A 17,234-nucleotide genomic window follows, 5' to 3' on the forward strand; every position below is an offset into this window, starting at 1 on the left:
CAGACTGTATAGGAAGCATAATGCTGACATCTGCTTCTAGGGAAGACTCAAGAAGCTTACAATCGTGGCGGAAGGCAAAGGGGGAGCAGGCACATCACATGGTAAAAGCAGGAGCGAGCAAGCAAGCGATCGAGAGAAAGAGAGAGGTGGTGGGGAGGTGCCACACACTTTTAAATGACCAGATCTCATAAGAACTAGGATCCACCACCATGATCCAAACACTTCCCACCAGGCCCAACTGCCAGCACTGGGGATTACAATTCAACATGAGATTTGGGCAGGGACAAAAATCCAAACTATATCAAACCTCATCACCTCCAAAGTCCCATCAAGCACTGTCCCATTGAACTGCTTCCAGTTTACCACCCTCTAAGCCTTTGTTTTACATCAACAGATCCACACAACTGGCATTTTCTCTCCACCCACCCTAATCCTCAGCCAGTGAAAATTCAATTTTGTTTTTTGTTGTTGTTGTTGTTTTTGTTTCTGTTTTTTGTTTTTTTTGAGACGGAGTTTAGCTCTTGTTGCCCAGGTGGGAGTGCAGTGGCACAATCTCGGCTCACTGCAACCTCCGCCTCCAAGGTTCAAGCGATTCTCCTGCCTCAGCCTCCCAAGTAGCTGAGATTATAGACCTGTGCCATCATACCCGGCTACTTTTTTGTATTTTTAGTAGAGATGGGGTTTCACCATGTTGGCCTGGCTGGTTTCGAACTCCTGACCTCAGGTGATACCCACCTCGGCCTCCCGAAGTGCTGGGATTACAGGCGTGAGCCACGGCGCCCGGGGAACCAATGAAAATTCTATCTCTCAGAACCCATCTCAGCTGCCGTCTCCTTTGGGAAGCTAATCTCCTTCCTAAGGAATGCATCGCTCCCTCAGCTGTTCATCCTGTAGGAATTTGGACTCTCATCGTTCTTACCATAATACCTCAGTACGGCAGATAGGAATCTCACCCTCACACACAGTTGTACATGAAATAGCACATTTCCTTAATTGTGACAAGTCACTTTGCTCTTATCTTTTCTCATTCTCCTCTGCTGGCATGCTTCGAGGTTCTGAAGGCTCCCAGGATACTAACACCCTCCATGTGGATGTCTGAGCAGGAACCTGTCTGCAGATGCCTCAAGTCTGGGGCTCTCCATCGCTTCCCTGACACATCTGGAACTTGGGATTGACTCTTGTGGTGGGAGGCAGAGCCTGTTCTTTCCCATTGCCTGGAAGGGGAAACCCGGCCCTGGCTGTCCCAGACCCCCCGACATTTCTCAGCCTCGCATGAGAAGAACTTGGAGGCCGGGAGCACTGTAATCCCAGCACTTTGGGAGGCTGAAGAGGGTGGATCACTGAGCCCAGGAGTTTGAGACAAGCCTGGGCAACGCAGCAAAACTCCGTCTCTACAAAAAATACCAAAGATTAGCCGGGCATGGTGGCGGGTCAGGTGATCCGTGGTGGGGGATCACCTGAGCCCTGGAAGTTGAGGCTGCAGTGAGTCGTGATCGCGCCACTGAACTCCAGCCTGGGCGACAAAGCAAGATCCTGTCTCAAAAAAAAAAAAAAAAAAAATTATTCTCCATTCTCCACCTCCTACCCCAGCTCCCCAACACTCTGCCCTTTCCTCAAGCCCCCATTCTCTTCCTTGTTCTTTGGCAATAGATTTGTATAGCCCATTAAATCCGAGGTTTAATCACTAGCAACGGTAAAGCCAGCACTTTCCTAGAAGGAAGGAAGCATTTAATCTTCAAACTCTCCCTAGAGATGAGGAGCACTACTTCCCTTCCATCCTTCCAGCTCTACGGGAAAGGAAAGAAAAACAGTGGCCGGGCGCCGCGGCTCACGCCTGTAATCCCAGCACTTTGGGAAGCCGAGGGGTGGGTGTGTGTGTGTGGGGGGGGGGGTCACTTTAGGTCAGGAGTTCGAGACCAGCCTAGCCAACATGGCGAAACCCCGTCTCTACTAAAAATACAAAAATTAGCTGGGCGTGGCAGCGGGAGCCTGTAGTCCCAGCTACTCGGGAGGCTGAGGCACGAGAGTCGCTTGAACCTGGGTGGCGGAAGTTACAGTGAGCTGAGATCGCGCTACTGCACTCCAGTCTGGGCGACAGAGCGCGGCCCTGTCAATCAATCAATCAATCAATTGATCAATAAAGGAAAGAAAAACAGAAACAGTTCTACCAAGTCTCTCAATGCCGTGGCCTTCACTTCGGCGCTCAATGAACGTTCTCAAAAGCGAATCTCCTCTCCTCCGGGCCTCTTCGGCTGGGCGGGGGCCGCAGGCTGCCGCGGAAGCCTCTTCCCAATGCTCCTCGCCCAGGAGAGCCGGGGCCAGGAGAGGGACTACAAGTCCCAGGCCGCCTTGCGACGGGCGCCGGGCGCCGGGCGCGCGGTCCTGCGAGCAGACGTGGCAGAGTGCGGCGCGCCCGCGCCGGACCGGAAAGCCGGGGAAGTGGCCGAGGAGGGAGGGCTGCGAGCCATGGCGGCCAAGACGGCGGGCTTGGGTCGCTGGGAGGTAGTGAAGAAGGGTCGGCGGCCTGGGGCCGGCGCCGGCGGCCGAGGCGGCGGCGGGAACCGCCGGGCGCTCGGGGAAGCAAACGGAGTGTGGAAATACGACCTGACCAGTGAGTACCCGCCCTGCCCCGCCGCCTACCCCGGGCCTGTCCGGCAGGGTCGCAGCGAGCCGCTCCCAGAACCTGGGCACGAGCTCGCAGGCACATCCCCGAGCGCCACGCTTGCGTTGTCTCTTTGGAGCCTCACGGGAGGCAGACAGCTCCAGGGAAGGTTGCGGTCCTCACCCCCCAGATGAGTAAACTGAGACCCAGTGAAGTTGGACACCTTGGCCAGGGTCATGTGTCAGAGGGGCTAGGATTCCGGTCCTCAGACTCTCAGTTCACTGCACACACTCTCTCCCAGCTGCCCAGGGCCCTAGCTGGTCTCTCTGGGCAGGTGTCAGAGCTGGGAAGAGGCAATGTGGATCATTATACACGGTGCCCCCTCTTTAAGTAACCAGCAGGTCATGGAGGAAGGGACAGGAGGCCCAGCAGTGGGAGAAATGACCGCCACACACTCAACACTCACCAGGAATTATAAGTGACACCTGGTTCTTCCACTGAGGAGTGGAGAAAGATTGCCACTTGTTGATTATAGACTTGTCATGTCGGAACCAAGAGGCGTTAGGGTAGGACCAAGATGGAAAAAGCCTGTCTTCCCAGACTAGTAGCCACTCACTGAATAAGGCAAACCTCTATATCCAACCTCTCTGCCTGTTCCTACATACTCTGATTTGTCTAATAAAGAACTGCCCCATCTTTATGAAAGAGCCCATAGACTCAAGAGCTGTAATGAAAGAAGCTACCAGGAGAACACCCTGCCCTGCTCCTTAAGCAGTCCAAGAGGAAGGGGCTTTGAGACAGGCTCTTCCCTGGAGATGAATTAGGTGGCAGTGTGGGGAAAGGGACCACTGATAGTTGAGGCCTTGGGGACTCAAGGGTGGCCTTCCTTTCTCTACCTACCTTCACCCCAGCTGCAATCCAGACCACAAGCACCCTTTATGAGAGGGGCTTTGAGAATATCATGAAGCGGCAGAATAAGGAGCAGGTCCCACCCCCTGCTGTGGAGCCTAAGAAACCAGGGAACAAGAAGCAGCCAAAGAAGGTGGCAACTCCTCCCAACCAAAACCAGAAGCAGGGCCGCTTCCGCAGCCTGGAGGAAGCACTGAAAGCTGTGAGTGTGCCTAGATATGAGACGCAGAAAGAATGGGGGCTTGAGATTTAGAGAAGATGAGAGGAGGGGGAGATGGATGGGCAGCTGAGATCCTATGGGATTTGAAACACTTTAAGGTTGAGAGGAGTTCAGGAAAAGATAGAAACCCCAGGGGAACAGAATGCCTGCACTTAGAATAGAAAGGAAATGGAAAATTTATAGGGAAACATGGATTGGTAAGAGGAAAGCCTTGAAGACCCAGGAACACTAGGGAGGAGATGGAGAAACTGGTTATGATTCTCTGTCCTACGGAAATACTGATCTTTCATTTTCTATCTTGTCCTCTGTTTTCCTTTTTTTTTTTTTGAGATAGAGTCTCCCTCTGTCACCCAGGCTGGTGTGCAGTGGCGTGATCTCAGCTCACTGCAACCTCTGTCTCCTGCCTCAGCCTCCCAAGTAGCTGGGATTACAGGCGTCTGCAACCATGCCTGGCTAATTTTTTGTATTTTTAGTTGAGACAAGGTTTCACTATGTTGGCCAGGCTGGTCTTGAACTCCTGACCTCAGGTGATCTGCCCACCTTAGCCTCCCAAAGTACTGGGATTACAGGCGTGAGCCACCGCGCCTGGCCCGCTGTTTCTCCTCTTGAACATGTGGAGGGCCTGAGAGGATAGGGCCTTGAGATCAGCATTTTCAGCTGTCCTGTTCTATTGTTAAACATGTGGGTACAGCAGAATTGCAGCATTCCATGTTCTTATGCTTAAAAATGGAAACCCTTCTTCCTACTGCCACCTAGTTCAACCATTTTCCCACCCCTACCCCATTTCTTTACTCCCTCACTCACAACTCGCCATGGTGGGGGGTTGGGGGATTGTCCCTGGCAGCTGGATGTGGCAGACCTGCAGAAGGAACTGGACAAGAGCCAGAGTGTGTTCTCTGGAAACCCATCCATATGGTTGAAGGACCTGGCCAGCTATCTCAACTACAAGCTACAAGCTCCTCTAAGTGAACCCACGCTGAGCCAGCATACTCATGGTAAGTCCTTCCAGCTTCCTCAAGCTCAGACAAGTTCAAAGAAATTCAAAAAGGGTGGTATAACAGATCCCAGTGCCCTACACTATCCTGATTTCCATGGGTGATTTGGGCTGGTCTCAAATCATCGTGACTGTGAATGTTTCTGGGCTTCATTCTGTGATCCTCCCTCTGGGCCTCATCAGAGGAAGGATCCCAGCCTCAGTGCAGGGACCTTTGCCTCCACTCACCATTCTCAGGGAGAGCACCACAGTTCTCAGAGCTGATGGGTGTCTGGTCCTAGCACTCACATTGAGTCCTATGGGCCTTAGATTATCCCTACAGCCTGGTGAGCCGGGAGCTGCGTGGGATCATCCGAGGGCTGCTGGCGAAGGCAGCAGGGTCTCTGGAGCTCTTTTTTGACCACTGTCTGTTCACCATGCTGCAAGAGCTGGATAAGACAACAGGTGAAAGGGGCACGGGAGGGATGACCATCTTGGGAGCCTCCTCCTTTTTTTCCTGCTTTCAGTACCACTCAGTGGTTCTGTTTCCAGTAGAGAAATGTGCTAACCTTGACACTGTTTTTGGAAAGTGTGGAGGAAGTTAGGAGTCAGTGGACCTGGGGCCTGGGCTCACCACTGACAAATGGGAGATTTCAGGTTTGGGATGCCAAGTAATGTGAGTAGGTGTGAGAATGTGTATCTCTTCAGGGGAGTCACTACATGGTTACCGCATCTGTATCCAGGCCATCCTGCAAGACAAGCCCAAGATTGCCACCACAAACCTAGGCAAGGTGAGCTCTCAGTGATGGTGGGGACACTAGGAAGCTAGGACTGGGGAGGCTGGGCAGAATCTACGTTGTTGGACTCAGGTTTGGGATAGTGGAAGACCTGTAAGCCTAGTAATAATAGGTAATACTATTAGCACTTATCCTGTGTGTGTGCTCTGGAAACATAGGAGCCAGATACTGCTATTATTTCCCATTTTTATAGATGAAAAGATTGAGCCACAGAGAAGTTTGGTAACTTTCCTAGGCTCAGTCTTCCAGTAAATGGCAGAGTATGGGCAAAGCCCACAAACAGAACCTACACCATGTGGCCATAGTGCTCCACTCTTGCTTGGCCTGTCCTTCCTCTTCCAGTTGACATCTCCCTTCCCTCCTGGCTTTGGGGGGTGCTCCTGGTGTTTTGTCCTATCCCAATCTGCCTTCCCCACCGGTCTCCTCAGTTCCTGGAACTGCTGAGGTCCCACCAGAGCCGACCAGCAAAGTGTCTGACCATCATGTGGGCCCTGGGTCAAGCGGGTTTTGCCAACCTCACCGAGGGACTGAAAGGTAACAAGGAAATAGGGAAGAAAGAGGGAGGGTCTCAGAGCCAGAAAACTCCTCTTTGATGCCCCCAGTAGGTGCAAGCCTGAGGCTTCCCTCCTGACCTTTACCTCTGCAGTGTGGCTGGGGATCATGCTGCCTGTGCTGGGCATCAAGTCTCTGTCTCCCTTTGCCATCACATACCTGGATCGGCTGCTCCTGTGAGTAATGGGAGGGCAGGAGGGGAAGGCTTAGGGTGTTCCAAGTGGCTGTTTTAGCAAAATGGGAGGCTATGATCTTGGTCTCCATGGATATGAGGAAAATCAGGACCAGCTTCTCCCACCACCTTAGAATGTGATGGTGAGGAAGGAAGTTAAGGGCTGGCAGATGGGGTAGAGTTTATACCCTTTTTCCTAGATGTTGGCTTAGCTGGGGTCATGGCCAAAACAGCTGGCATGGGTGGTGGTATCCAGCGAGCCTGTTTCTTCATCCCCACAGGATGCATCCCAACCTTACCAAGGGCTTCGGCATGATTGGCCCCAAGGACTTCTTCCCACTTCTGGACTTTGCCTATATGCCGAACAACTCCCTGACACCCAGGTAGGACTGCTCTGGGGCACACCTGCTGAGAAGGGACCCCCCCAGCACCAGAAACACGCTACATATTCCCGTCTCTTCTTCCCCAGCCATCCTAGATCTGAGATTTGCAACCTGGAAGTTCAAGAGTAGGTTTCAAGGGAACAGTGACCCCTTGAAATTATATGGACCCTTGAGTGTGATTGGCATATGGGCATTTTCTTAGGGGTAGGGTCCACGGCTTTCAACAGATCTCCAAGGAGTCTCTGAATAAAAAGATTCATAGCCATTGCAAGGTCCTCAGGCAGGCATGGGCTCTGAAGCAAGCAAAAGGTTCACATCATACAGCTCCATTTATAGCTTATGCGTGTCTTTCCTCCCCACCCCACCCAGCCTGCAGGAGCAGCTGTGTCAGCTCTACCCCCGACTGAAGGTGCTGGCATTTGGAGCAAAGCCAGATTCCACCCTGCATACCTACTTCCCTTCTTTCCTGTCCAGAGCCACCCCTAGCTGTCCCGCTGAGATGAAGAAAGAGGTGAGGATGTGGTGGGAGGCTTCTTCTCCTTCCCCAGGGGTCAGCTGCAGTGGTCCCTATCTGCTGACAAAGGCCTTGCCTTCACAGAGCCCATTCTGAGGCTTTTCCTTAGCTCCCTGTTGACAGCTGCCTGCCCCGCTCACTCGAGCTTCACCCTCAGAAGATGGATCCCAAGAGACAGCACATTCAGGTCTGGGTGGTTTCTGATGCCCGTCTCTTGCGGATAGTGATCTTTAAGCTCAAAGCTCTAGCTCAGGAGCCCCAGCCTCCTGTTTTACAGCCTCTCAGAGAGCTTTCTGGAGTCTTGACACTGTTTCTCCACCCCTTAGGGTGGACGTGCGGCCTGGGTGGCCTCGCTTACGGGAAGGGGATCATCTCTTAGCACTCTCCCCCTCTGCCAGCCCCATGCCCCCAGCAGCCTCTCCCTCTGTTGTGCCATACAGCTCCTGAGCAGCCTGACTGAGTGCCTGACGGTGGACCCCCTCAGCGCCAGCGTCTGGAGGCAGTTGTACCCTAAGCACCTGTCACAGTCCAGGCAGGTTGGGTGGGAGGCCAGCCTGTCCCTGTGCTAGAAGCAGAAGGGGAGCCTGGGTTACTGTCCCATGGCCTGACCCCTCTCAGGCTGAGTGGGAACATTGCCGGAGCGGCCTCTAGGAAGCTGCTGCTCTGTGGGTGGTAGGTGGAGGGTCTTTCAGCCTGAAGGAGCCAGGGCTAATGGAGGACTGGAGGATGGGCGAGACCGCGCGAGCCACCTGACTGGGGGGTTGTGCTTTCCCCACAGCCTTCTGCTGGAGCACTTGCTCAGCTCCTGGGAGCAGATTCCCAAGAAGGTGAGGAGCTAGGAGGATGTGACAGGTTGAGCCCTGTCTGGATTCTGGGTTCTGAGTGGGGGCTCCTCAGCCACTGTCCCTTCCCTGAGAAGGGACCCTGTTGGCCTGGAAAATGAAGCAGGATGGAAGCTCTGGATTCCCTCACAGGCCAGACCTTTCTTGTCCATAGGTACAGAAGTCTTTGCAAGAAACCATTCAGTCCCTCAAGCTTACCAACCAGGAGCTGCTGAGGAAGGGCAGCGGTAACAACCAGGATGTTGTCACCTGTGACATGGCCTGCAAGGTGCTGGCACCCGGTCCTCTCCAGCCCACACGCTATCTTACATCTCTGTCTCAGCACACCTGGGTTGGGCCTGTATCACATTCCTGCCCCACCTGTCTGTGGAGCACCCCCCCACCGCTGCCTCCAGGATAATGTGAAGGCTTGACGCTCTTTCGGGAATGCCTGGCTTGAGGTCTGCTCTCCGAGGCAAAGACCAGCCCCTCTTGTTTCTGACAACTGTCTCCTGCTCCCCTCCCACCAGGGCCTGTTGCAGCAGGTTCAGGGTCCTCAGCTGCCCTGGACGCGGCTCCTCCTGTTGCTGCTGGTCTTCGCTGTAGGCTTCCTGTGCCATGACCTCTGGTCACACAGCTCCTTCCAGGGTAAGCAGCAATGGGCAAGCGAGGAGGATGGCGTGGGCGGGGCACAGAGCTACACGTAGTACCACCACCCCGCCCCCAGCAGCACACATCTTTGTCCTGACGAGTTCTCAATCCTGCAGAGTAAACACTTTACAGACAGATTTTTTTGTCCACAGATATGATACTACCATTTCAGATTGGACTAGGACTTTGCAGTATAGAAGTGCTTGCATATTCATGGTATCATTTTAGTAGGTGTTACATCCTTTTAACTCCTGAGGAAATGGTCTCAGAAAGATGTAGCAATTAGCTTTAGGTCACAGCTAGTAAGTAGAAGGGCAGACCCTCAACCTGAGGCTTCCTGAAGCCTGAGCCTAGGCTCCACCTGGCAGCTGCATTCCTGTACAGCTGGCCCAGCAGGAGAAGGGCAGCTCTGCATGCCTCCCTCCACAGCAGCCTGGAGCTGGCTTTGTGGCCCTGTGAGAACACAGAGCTCTGCCCAGCACCTCGCTGTGCCTGCTCTGGGCCCTGTAGTGTCTGTCTCCCCAGTCCCTGCCCCTCTCACCTCTCAGCTCACCAGAGGCCCCCTTTACTCAGCCTCCCTTACTGGCCGGTTGCTTCGATCATCTGGCTTCTTACCTGCTAGCCAACAAGCGTGTGCCAAGCTCTACTCCTACAGTCTGCAAGGCTACAGGTGAGCTCCTCCCAGGGAGGGGAGAGGAGAGGCAGAAGAGAGAAGGCCTGGGTGTCAGGGAGGTGACAGTCAGTGGGAAGCACTTGTGATTCTCCTTTCCCACGGCCTCCCTTTCCCCAGCTGTTTCTTGGGAGCTAAGCGGGCCTGAGGAGACTCAGAGCCCTCTTTCCCCACTTCCGTCTTCCACAGCTGGCTGGAGGAGACACTGCCAGTCTGGGGCTCCCACCTGCTCACTGCGGTGCGGCCCAGCTTGCAGCTGGCCTGGACTCACACCAATGCCACAGTCAGCTTCCTTTCTGTCCACTGTGCCTCTTACCTTGCCTGGTTTGGTGACAGCCTCACCAGCCTCTCTCAGAGGGTAAGTCAGAGACAGGGAGTCAAATAAGGGGCTGGCTTTCCCAGGAGCAGAATTCTGGGAAAGGAGCAGCACTGTGTGGCCTGAGTCTTTAGGGCCAGGATGCAGTTCCCTGGATACTCTGACCCCATCCATTCTCCACGGTCCAGCTACAGATCCAGCTCCCTGATTCCGTGAATCAGCTACTCCGCTATCTGAGAGAGCTGCCCTTGCTTTTCCACCAGAATGTGCTGCTGCCATTGTGGCACCTCTTGCTTGAGGCCCTGGCCTGGGCCCAGGAGCACTGCCATGAGGCATGCAGGTGAGACTTTTGCCCAGGGCTCCGGCAGGATCCCCAGCAGCCCCATTCCCGGGCCCCAGGGACAAGCCATCTCTATCCAGTCTCCCACACTGTCCTGCCCCTCGCTCCCATCCCTGGCCACCCTGGGATGAGGGTTGTGGGTCTTAGCTTTCAGCCCCGAAAGTTGACACAGCTACACACATGCATACTCAAAAATGTTCCACTTTCCTTCCAGAGGTGAGGTGACCTGGGACTGTATGAAGACACAGCTCAGTGAGGCTGTCCACTGGACCTGGCTTTGCCTACAGGACATTACAGTGGCTTTCTCGGACTGGGCACTTGCCCTGATATCCCAGCAGTAGGCCCTGCCTCCCTGGCCACCGATTTCTCCGTGGGTAGACCATCCAAGACTGCAGCGGGTAGAAGGTGGAAGTTCTTCATGGGAGTCTTTTTAACTTGGTGCCTGAGTTCTCTCCTAGGCAAGTGGCCAGTTGCCTCCACCTCAGTTCTTCCATCTTTGGTGGGGACAGGGCCCAGCGGCGTCTCAGCCTTCTACCCACAATTCCACTGAACACTTTTCTGGCCCTACTGCACACGGCCCCCAGCCTCCATCCTTGTGCTGGTAGCCTCTCAACAACTCCGCCCTTGCCCTCTGCCTTCCACTTCCTTCCATCTCATTTCTAAACCCCAAACAGCTCATTTCTAAAAAGATAGAACTCCCAGCAGTTGGCTTCTGTGTTCTTCTGACAAATGATTCCTGCTTCTCCAGACTTTAGCAGCCTCCTGTTCCCATTCTTGGTCACAGCTCTAGCCACAGCAGAAGGAAAGGGGCTTCCAGAAGAATATAGCACCACATTGGGAAACAGCAGCCTCACCTCTACCTGAAGCCTGAATGTGGCTGTCAGTGGACATGGGGAGCTGGATGGAAATGCCTCTCACTTTAAAATGCCCAACCTGCCCTAAATGCCTCTAAGCCCCGCCCCCCGTCCCCTCCCTTGTAGTCCTACTTCTTCCAACTTTCTATTCCCCATCATGCTGGGGGTCTCGGTCACAAGGCTCAGCTTCTCCACTGTCCATCCCTCCTATCATCTGGAAAGCAGAGCCCAGGTAGTTGTGTGCCTTGGGCCCAGGGAACCCTCCATCAACCTGAGACAGGACTCAGCATATGGTTCTTGAGTACGCCCTACCAGGTGGAATAAAGGACACAGATTTGATTTCTAGCATTCTTGTCTGCATCCTCATATAGAAATTCCCCTAGTTATGGTTCAGAATAACAAAATCTTGGGCCCTTGCCCTCCTGAAGACTGTAGCCTTGGCTGTAATTAAGCTCCTGGTGGGGGAAGCCCACACCCATGGTTCTAGAGTTTGACCTGGTGGGTGTTCTAGACACTTCTCTTGCTACCCTAATTATACTGTCTGACTTGTCACTGTGATTCACGTCCCAGATTTGCCTTGATAGTTTTACGCTTGAAAAAGCAGGGGGCCGTCTCCTAGGGGAATTCTTGGCCAGTGACCAGGAGGTGTCCTTTCCTTGCCAGGACCTTCATTTTATAGAGCAGTGAGTGAAAGATTTAGAACTCCCAGAGACACATGAGTCCAAGGTTTATCACCAAAGCCCCTTTTTATTTTTGACTTGAGACTATAAGGAGTTAGATAACTGTTGGTTTCTTAGTTCTCAGTTTTGTTTCCTTGAATGTTTCAAGTCAGCAGTACTAGAGAGACGCTCTAGCAGTTCTCAAAGGCAGATTCAGCTTCCCTCATAAACTCCCATGACACTCAGCAGGTATGATGGCCAATTATCACTTGCCCTCTCACACAGTGCCCTGAGACACTGCTTTTTCAGTGGTTCGAATATAAAGTAGCAGATGTAGGAAAATACCAACCCAAAGTGAGGTCATGAATACAACAGCATCTCATGTGTTTGCTACGTTTCCTCTGGAATTAGCCCACAAGCAGACCCCTTGCTCTCCTAGTGGCAATTAACCATGACCATCTTCCCGGAGAAGAGAAACTACCTGGCAAAGGGCCAAAGTCTTAGGACTGCTGGGCAGGAGAACTGGCCTGTGTTCAAGGCGAGTTGGAGAAAGGTGGCAGTTGTGAGAATGGGTCGACAATGGCACAGGGAGGACAAGTTCGGTGGTAACTTCTAGAAGTCCAAGGCTGCATCCAGCGAATCAAGGATGCCACAAGTGCTGTGTTGGCTTCTAATGTGTGACTATATTTACCTTGCTGGGTTCATTTAACTTCTGACACTAAAATCCTGGGGAGCAAGATTTTTCATCAACTTAGATTAATTGTGGTCTCTACTTCTTACAGGAACACTGACAGCTTAATTGACTTTATTCGATAGATACAGTTTTTTGACCCAATGTTGAAACTGTCTGAAATTTTTCCTGTGTGGTGGACTAGTCCAATACTGCACCTGCTCTGCATTAAAGCAAAACCAGATGTCCAGACATTTCATTTTTGCAGAGCTGTCAACAAACAGGAGTCCAAGCGGGGCCAGTAAATTGAACCAGCGTAGGCTAGCAGAGTATATGACAGTGATGCTGACAGGTGGGGCAGTCACACTGTAACTGTTGCTGTTATTGGAAGAAACAAAAGGAGCTGACACCTCAGTCACACATCTGGACAGTAACTCTTCACACAGCTGAAGTTCAACCGATAACACACCATAAAGCTGAAGGGCAGTTTTGAGTATGGTTATCTCTTACTAACTTTATTACCAGTTCTTTTGTGGACTTGAAAATAATATGCATGACTCACTTTGAAACATCCTTTCGTTTTCCTAAGTCTCCAGCAGGTTTCTGGATTCCTCTGGTTATTTGTATCCAATCCACACTTCAGTTTTAGAGCAGGGCAGCTTGATAGGTAGCCTGACTTACTACGATGGATAATGTCACTAGGCAGATAGTGTTGCTGAGCTCATGCCTGCTACATTGCCAGTCTGTTCACAAAATGCCACCACCATAAAGAGGGCGGGTTGTTTCCCACAGAGCCAGGCACACCTGCCCTGCCCTATTACAGAATGACCCAGTGTCAATTACACAGGCATTTGTTTTTTGTTTTAAAGAAACAGGGTCTTTCCCTGTTGCCCAGGCTGGAGTGAAATGGTTCGTGATTATAGCTCACCGCAGCCTCAAAATCCTGGGCTCAGTGATACTCACACCACAGCCTCCCGAGTATTTGGGACTACAGGTGCATGCCACCATGCTCGGCTACTTTTTAAAAATTTTTTGTAGAGATGGCTCCTCACTATGTTGCCTAGGCTGGTCCCATTGATTATAGGTTCGTTGATTCATATAATCAGTAAACTCCAGGTGTCTAGTGATCCTCCACCTTGGCTTCCCAAAGTGTTAGGATATTACAGGCATGAGCCGCCATGCCCGGCCCTACACAGACATTTCAGTTGTTCAATGACCTCAGCATTTTGCTGTCTTGCCTCACCTAAAGGAGTCTGAATTGAAGTGGACACTTAGAGTGATCTGTTTTTACTACATACCCTTCACAGTTGTTGAGGGGAGAAAGGGCCTCGCTTTTCCCTATGTGTATTCCCTTTATACTGGGCAGTTTTGGCACTCTACTTGAGGTATAAGAAGGATTTTGGAGGGAGTGTCCACTGTTCAGGGTATGAGTGAATATTTAGTAAATATTGACTATTCTGCCTATTAATACAAATGTTGACTTTGAATGTGTTGTTGGGTGTGCCTTGATATAACTTCTTTCTGTGTTAGCACATCACTTACTAATTTTTGAATAGTTTTTTTTTGTTTGAGACAGTTTTGCTCTTGTTCCCCAGGCTGGAGTGCAATGGCGCGATCTCGGCTCACTGCAACCTCCGCTTCCCAGGTTCAAGTGATTCTCCTGCTTCAGCCTCCCAAGTAGCTGGGACCACAGGTGCCTGCCACCACGCCCAGCTAATTTTTTGTATTTTTAGTGGAGAGGGGGTTTCACCATGTTGGCTAGGCTGGTCTCAAACTCCTGACCTCAGGTGATCCACCCGCCTTGCCCTCCCAAAGTGCTGGGATTACAGGCATGAGCCACCATGCCTGGCCTGAATAGACTATTTTTTTAGAGCAGTTTTAGGTTCACATCAAAATTGAGTGAGAGTTTCCATATATTTCCTCCCCAACCTGCCCCCACCACAGCCTCCCCACCATCAACATCCCATACCGCTATGGTACATTTGTTGTAATCAGTGAACCTACATTGACACATTGTCCATAATGTAAGTCCATAGCTTCCATTAGGGTTCGCTGTCTGCGTTGTACACCCCGTAGGTTTTGGTAACTGTCCAATAGCATGTATACACCATTATACAGAAGAGTGTCACTGCCATGAAAATCTCCTGTGCTCTACCTATTCCTCCCTCCCTCCTTCCCCCAGAGCCCAAGGAACCACTGATCTTTTACTGTCTCCAGTTTTGTCTTTTCCGGAATGCTGTGTAGTCAAAATCATACTATGTGGCCTTTTCAGATTGGCTTCTTTCATTTGGTAATTTTTTTTTTTTTTTTTTGAGACAGGGTCTTACACTGTCACCCAGGCTGGAGTGCGGTGGTGCGATCTCGGCTCACTGCAACCTCTGCCTCCTGGTTTCAAGCGATTCTCCTGCCTCAACCTCCCAAGTAGCTGAGAGTACAGGTGCGTGCCACCACCCCTGGCTAATTTTTGTATTTTTACTAGAGACAGGGTGTCACCATGCTGGCCAGGCTGGTCTCAAACTCCTGTACTCAAATGATCCACCTGTCTCGGCCTCCGAAAGTGCTGGGATTACAGGCATGAGCCACCACGCCTGGCCATTTGGTAATTTGTCTTTAAGATTCTTCCATGTCTTTTCATGGCGAGATAGTTCATTTCTTTTAAGCACTGTATAATATCCCATTGTCTGGATGTACCACAGTGTATCCATTCACCTACTGAAGGACATCTTGGTTGCTTCCAAGTTTCACAATTATGAGTAAAGCTGCTATTAACCTCTGAGTTTAGGTTTTTGTGTGGGCATAAGTTTTCAAACACATTTAGTTAAATACCAAGGAGCACAATTGATCATATGATAAGAGTATGTTTAGTTTTGTAAAAAACATCAAGCTGTCTTCCAAAGTGGCTGTACCATTTTGTATTCTCATCAGCAGTGAATTAGAGTTCCTATTACTATGCATCTTCATTTGGTTTTGTCAGTATTTTGGATTTTCACCATTCTCATATGTGGATGAAGACATTTAATTTGCAATTCCGTAATGAAATTGAGCATCTTTTCATATGCTTATTTGCCATTTGTATATCTTCTTTGGTGAGGTGTCCAGATCTTTTCTCCATTTTCTAATTGGGTTGTTGATTTTCTTATTGTTGAGGGTTTTGTTTTGTTTTGTTTGTTTTGGTTTTAAGAAACAGGGTCTTGCTCTGTCACCCAGGCTGGAGTGCAATGGTGCAATTATAGCTCACTGCAACCTCAATCCTCCCACCTCAGCTTCCCGAGTAGCTAGGACTACAGGCACACACCACCACGCCAGGCTAATTAAAAAAAATTTTTTTCTGTAGACATTGCTGTGTCACCCAGGCTGGTTTCAAACTCTCAGCCTCAAGCGATTTTCCTGCCGCTGCCTCCCAAAGTGCTGGGATTATAGGTGTGAACCACTGTGTCTGCCCTTATTGTGGAGTTTTAAGAGTTCTTTGTATATTTTGGATAATAGTCCTTTATTAGATATGCCTTTTGGAAATATTTTCTCCCACTCTGTGGCTTTTACAATTGTTTTAAATAGCTATCTTATACATTATCTACAATAAAACATATTTACACCTTTCATAGTTTATATATTTCCAAATACCCTAGCCTTCATCCATAGATATACTCTTCAGATATATGAGTGGGTGCTATTATTAACCGCTCACCTCACTTGGAAGGCCAGGAGATACCCAGTCTGTCCCAGACAGCTCCATGGAAATTACTATACTTTTCTTTTTTTTTTTTTTTTTGGAAACGGAGTCTCACTCTGTCGCCCAGGCTGGAGTGCAGTGCTGCGATCTTGGCTCACTGCAACTTCCGCCTCCCGGGTTCAAGCGATTCTCCTGCCTCAGCCTCCCGAGTAGCTGGGACTACAGGCATGTGCCACCACGCCCGGCTAATTGTTTGTATTTTTGGTAGAGACAGGGTTTCACTGTGTTAGCCAAGATGGTCTCGCTCTCCTGACCTCGTGATCTGCCCGCCTTGGCCTCCCAAAGTACTGGGATTACAGACGTGAGCCACCACGCCTGACCTACTACACATATTTTAAGTTACAATGCCTCCCACCAAAGAGAAAGATTTAGGTTCCAGGTAGTAAATATTTTTCTTATTTTCTTTTTAATTTTATCTTTTATTGTTTTGAGACGGAGTCTCCCTCAGTTGCCCAGGCTGGAGTACAGTGGTGCCATCTCGGCTCACTGCAACCTCCACCTCCTGGGTTCAAGCAATTCTACTGCTTCAGTCTCCCGAGTAGCTGGGATTACAGATGTAAGCCACCACTTCCTATTAGTAGAGACCAGGGTTTCTCCCTGTTGGCCAGGCTGGTCTCAAACTCCTGGCCTCAAGTGATCCTCCCGCCTAGGCCTCCCACAGTTCTGGAATTACAGACGTGAGTTACCGCACCCGGCCTTATTTTATTATTATTATTTTTGAGACAGGGTCTCACTCTGTTACCAAGGCTGCAGTGCAGTGTGGCTTGATCACAGCTCATTGCAGCCTCAACCTCCCTGTGCTCAGGTGATCCTCCCACCTCAACCTCCTGAGTAGCTGGAACTACAGGCATACGCCACTATGCCCAGCTAATTTTTGTATTTTTTGAAGAAATGGGGTTTCACAATGTTGCCCAGGGTGGTCTTGAACTCTTGAGCTCAAGCCATCTTCCCACCTCAGCCACCCAAAGTACTGGGATTACAGGCATGTACCACCACGCCCAGAGGTTACATTTTTAATTTTCTTTCAGACTGTTCATTACTGGTGTAAAGAAGCACAATTGGGTTTTTTGCATGTTGATCTTGTTCTCTGCAACGTTGCTGAATTTTCTCTAATAGTTTTTTTTTTTCTAATAGTTTTTTGGTAGATTCTTTGGTATTTTCTATATATAAGATAATATAATCTGCAAATAGGGATAGTTTTATTTCTCTCTTTTCTAGTTTGGATGCTTTTTATTTCTTTTTCTTGTTTAGTTGTTCTGGCCAGAAATTCCAGTACAATGTTGAGTAGCAACGGTGAAAGTAGGCATCTTTGTCTTGTTCCTGACCTTAGTGGTTGTTCCTGACCTTCACTGTTGAGTTTTGTGTTAGCTGTGGGTTTTTCATAAATGTTCTTTATCATGC

At 50.4% G+C, this 17,234-nt stretch overlaps 1 protein-coding gene across 3 annotated transcripts; it reads left to right on the plus strand.

Moving 5' to 3' along the window:
• Window positions 1-2,414: 2,414 nt before the first annotated feature.
• TMEM214 (transmembrane protein 214) lies at window positions 2,415-11,119 on the plus strand. Of its 3 annotated transcripts, XR_009209426.1 has the most exons (18): window positions 2,415-2,611; window positions 3,514-3,713; window positions 4,576-4,726; window positions 5,035-5,169; window positions 5,413-5,495; window positions 5,930-6,035; window positions 6,148-6,229; window positions 6,507-6,608; window positions 6,978-7,119; window positions 7,563-7,654; window positions 7,901-7,949; window positions 8,119-8,232; window positions 8,474-8,591; window positions 9,168-9,264; window positions 9,454-9,622; window positions 9,769-9,920; window positions 10,135-10,378; window positions 10,669-11,119. XR_009209426.1 is itself a non-coding variant. In XM_032172477.2 (17 exons), the coding sequence occupies exons 1-17, from the start codon at window positions 2,467-2,469 to the stop codon at window positions 10,259-10,261; spliced, it is 2,064 nt and encodes a 687-aa protein (XP_032028368.1). In that variant the 5' UTR covers window positions 2,415-2,466; the 3' UTR covers window positions 10,262-11,119. The 3 variants fall into 3 exon arrangements, 2 of the variants coding, with proteins under 2 accessions (XP_032028368.1, XP_058282835.1); XM_032172477.2 differs by having other exon boundaries at window positions 10,135-11,119; XM_058426852.1 differs by lacking the exons at window positions 9,769-9,920; window positions 10,135-10,378; window positions 10,669-11,119 and having other exon boundaries at window positions 9,143-9,264; window positions 9,454-9,590.
• The last annotated feature ends 6,115 nt before the right edge of the window (window positions 11,120-17,234 follow it).

Source organism: Hylobates moloch, unplaced genomic scaffold (assembly GCF_009828535.3).
Source record: "Hylobates moloch isolate HMO894 unplaced genomic scaffold, HMol_V3 SCAFFOLD_13, whole genome shotgun sequence".
Classification (NCBI taxonomy): Eukaryota; Metazoa; Chordata; class Mammalia; order Primates; family Hylobatidae; genus Hylobates; species Hylobates moloch.

What these genes read in the sequence shown, in the direction of transcription:
- TMEM214 (XM_032172477.2), top strand. Translation starts at nt 2,467, where the DNA reads ATGGCGGCCAAGACGGCGGGCTTGGGTCGCTGGGAGGTAGTGAAGAAG. An exon ending in GTGGAAATACGACCTGACCA is followed by an intron (nt 2,612 to 3,513) that starts GTGAGTACCCGC and finishes CCTTCACCCCAG; the next exon opens with CTGCAATCCAGACCACAAGC. An exon ending in TCACCAGCCTCTCTCAGAGG is followed by an intron (nt 9,623 to 9,768) that starts GTAAGTCAGAGA and finishes TCCACGGTCCAG; the next exon opens with CTACAGATCCAGCTCCCTGA.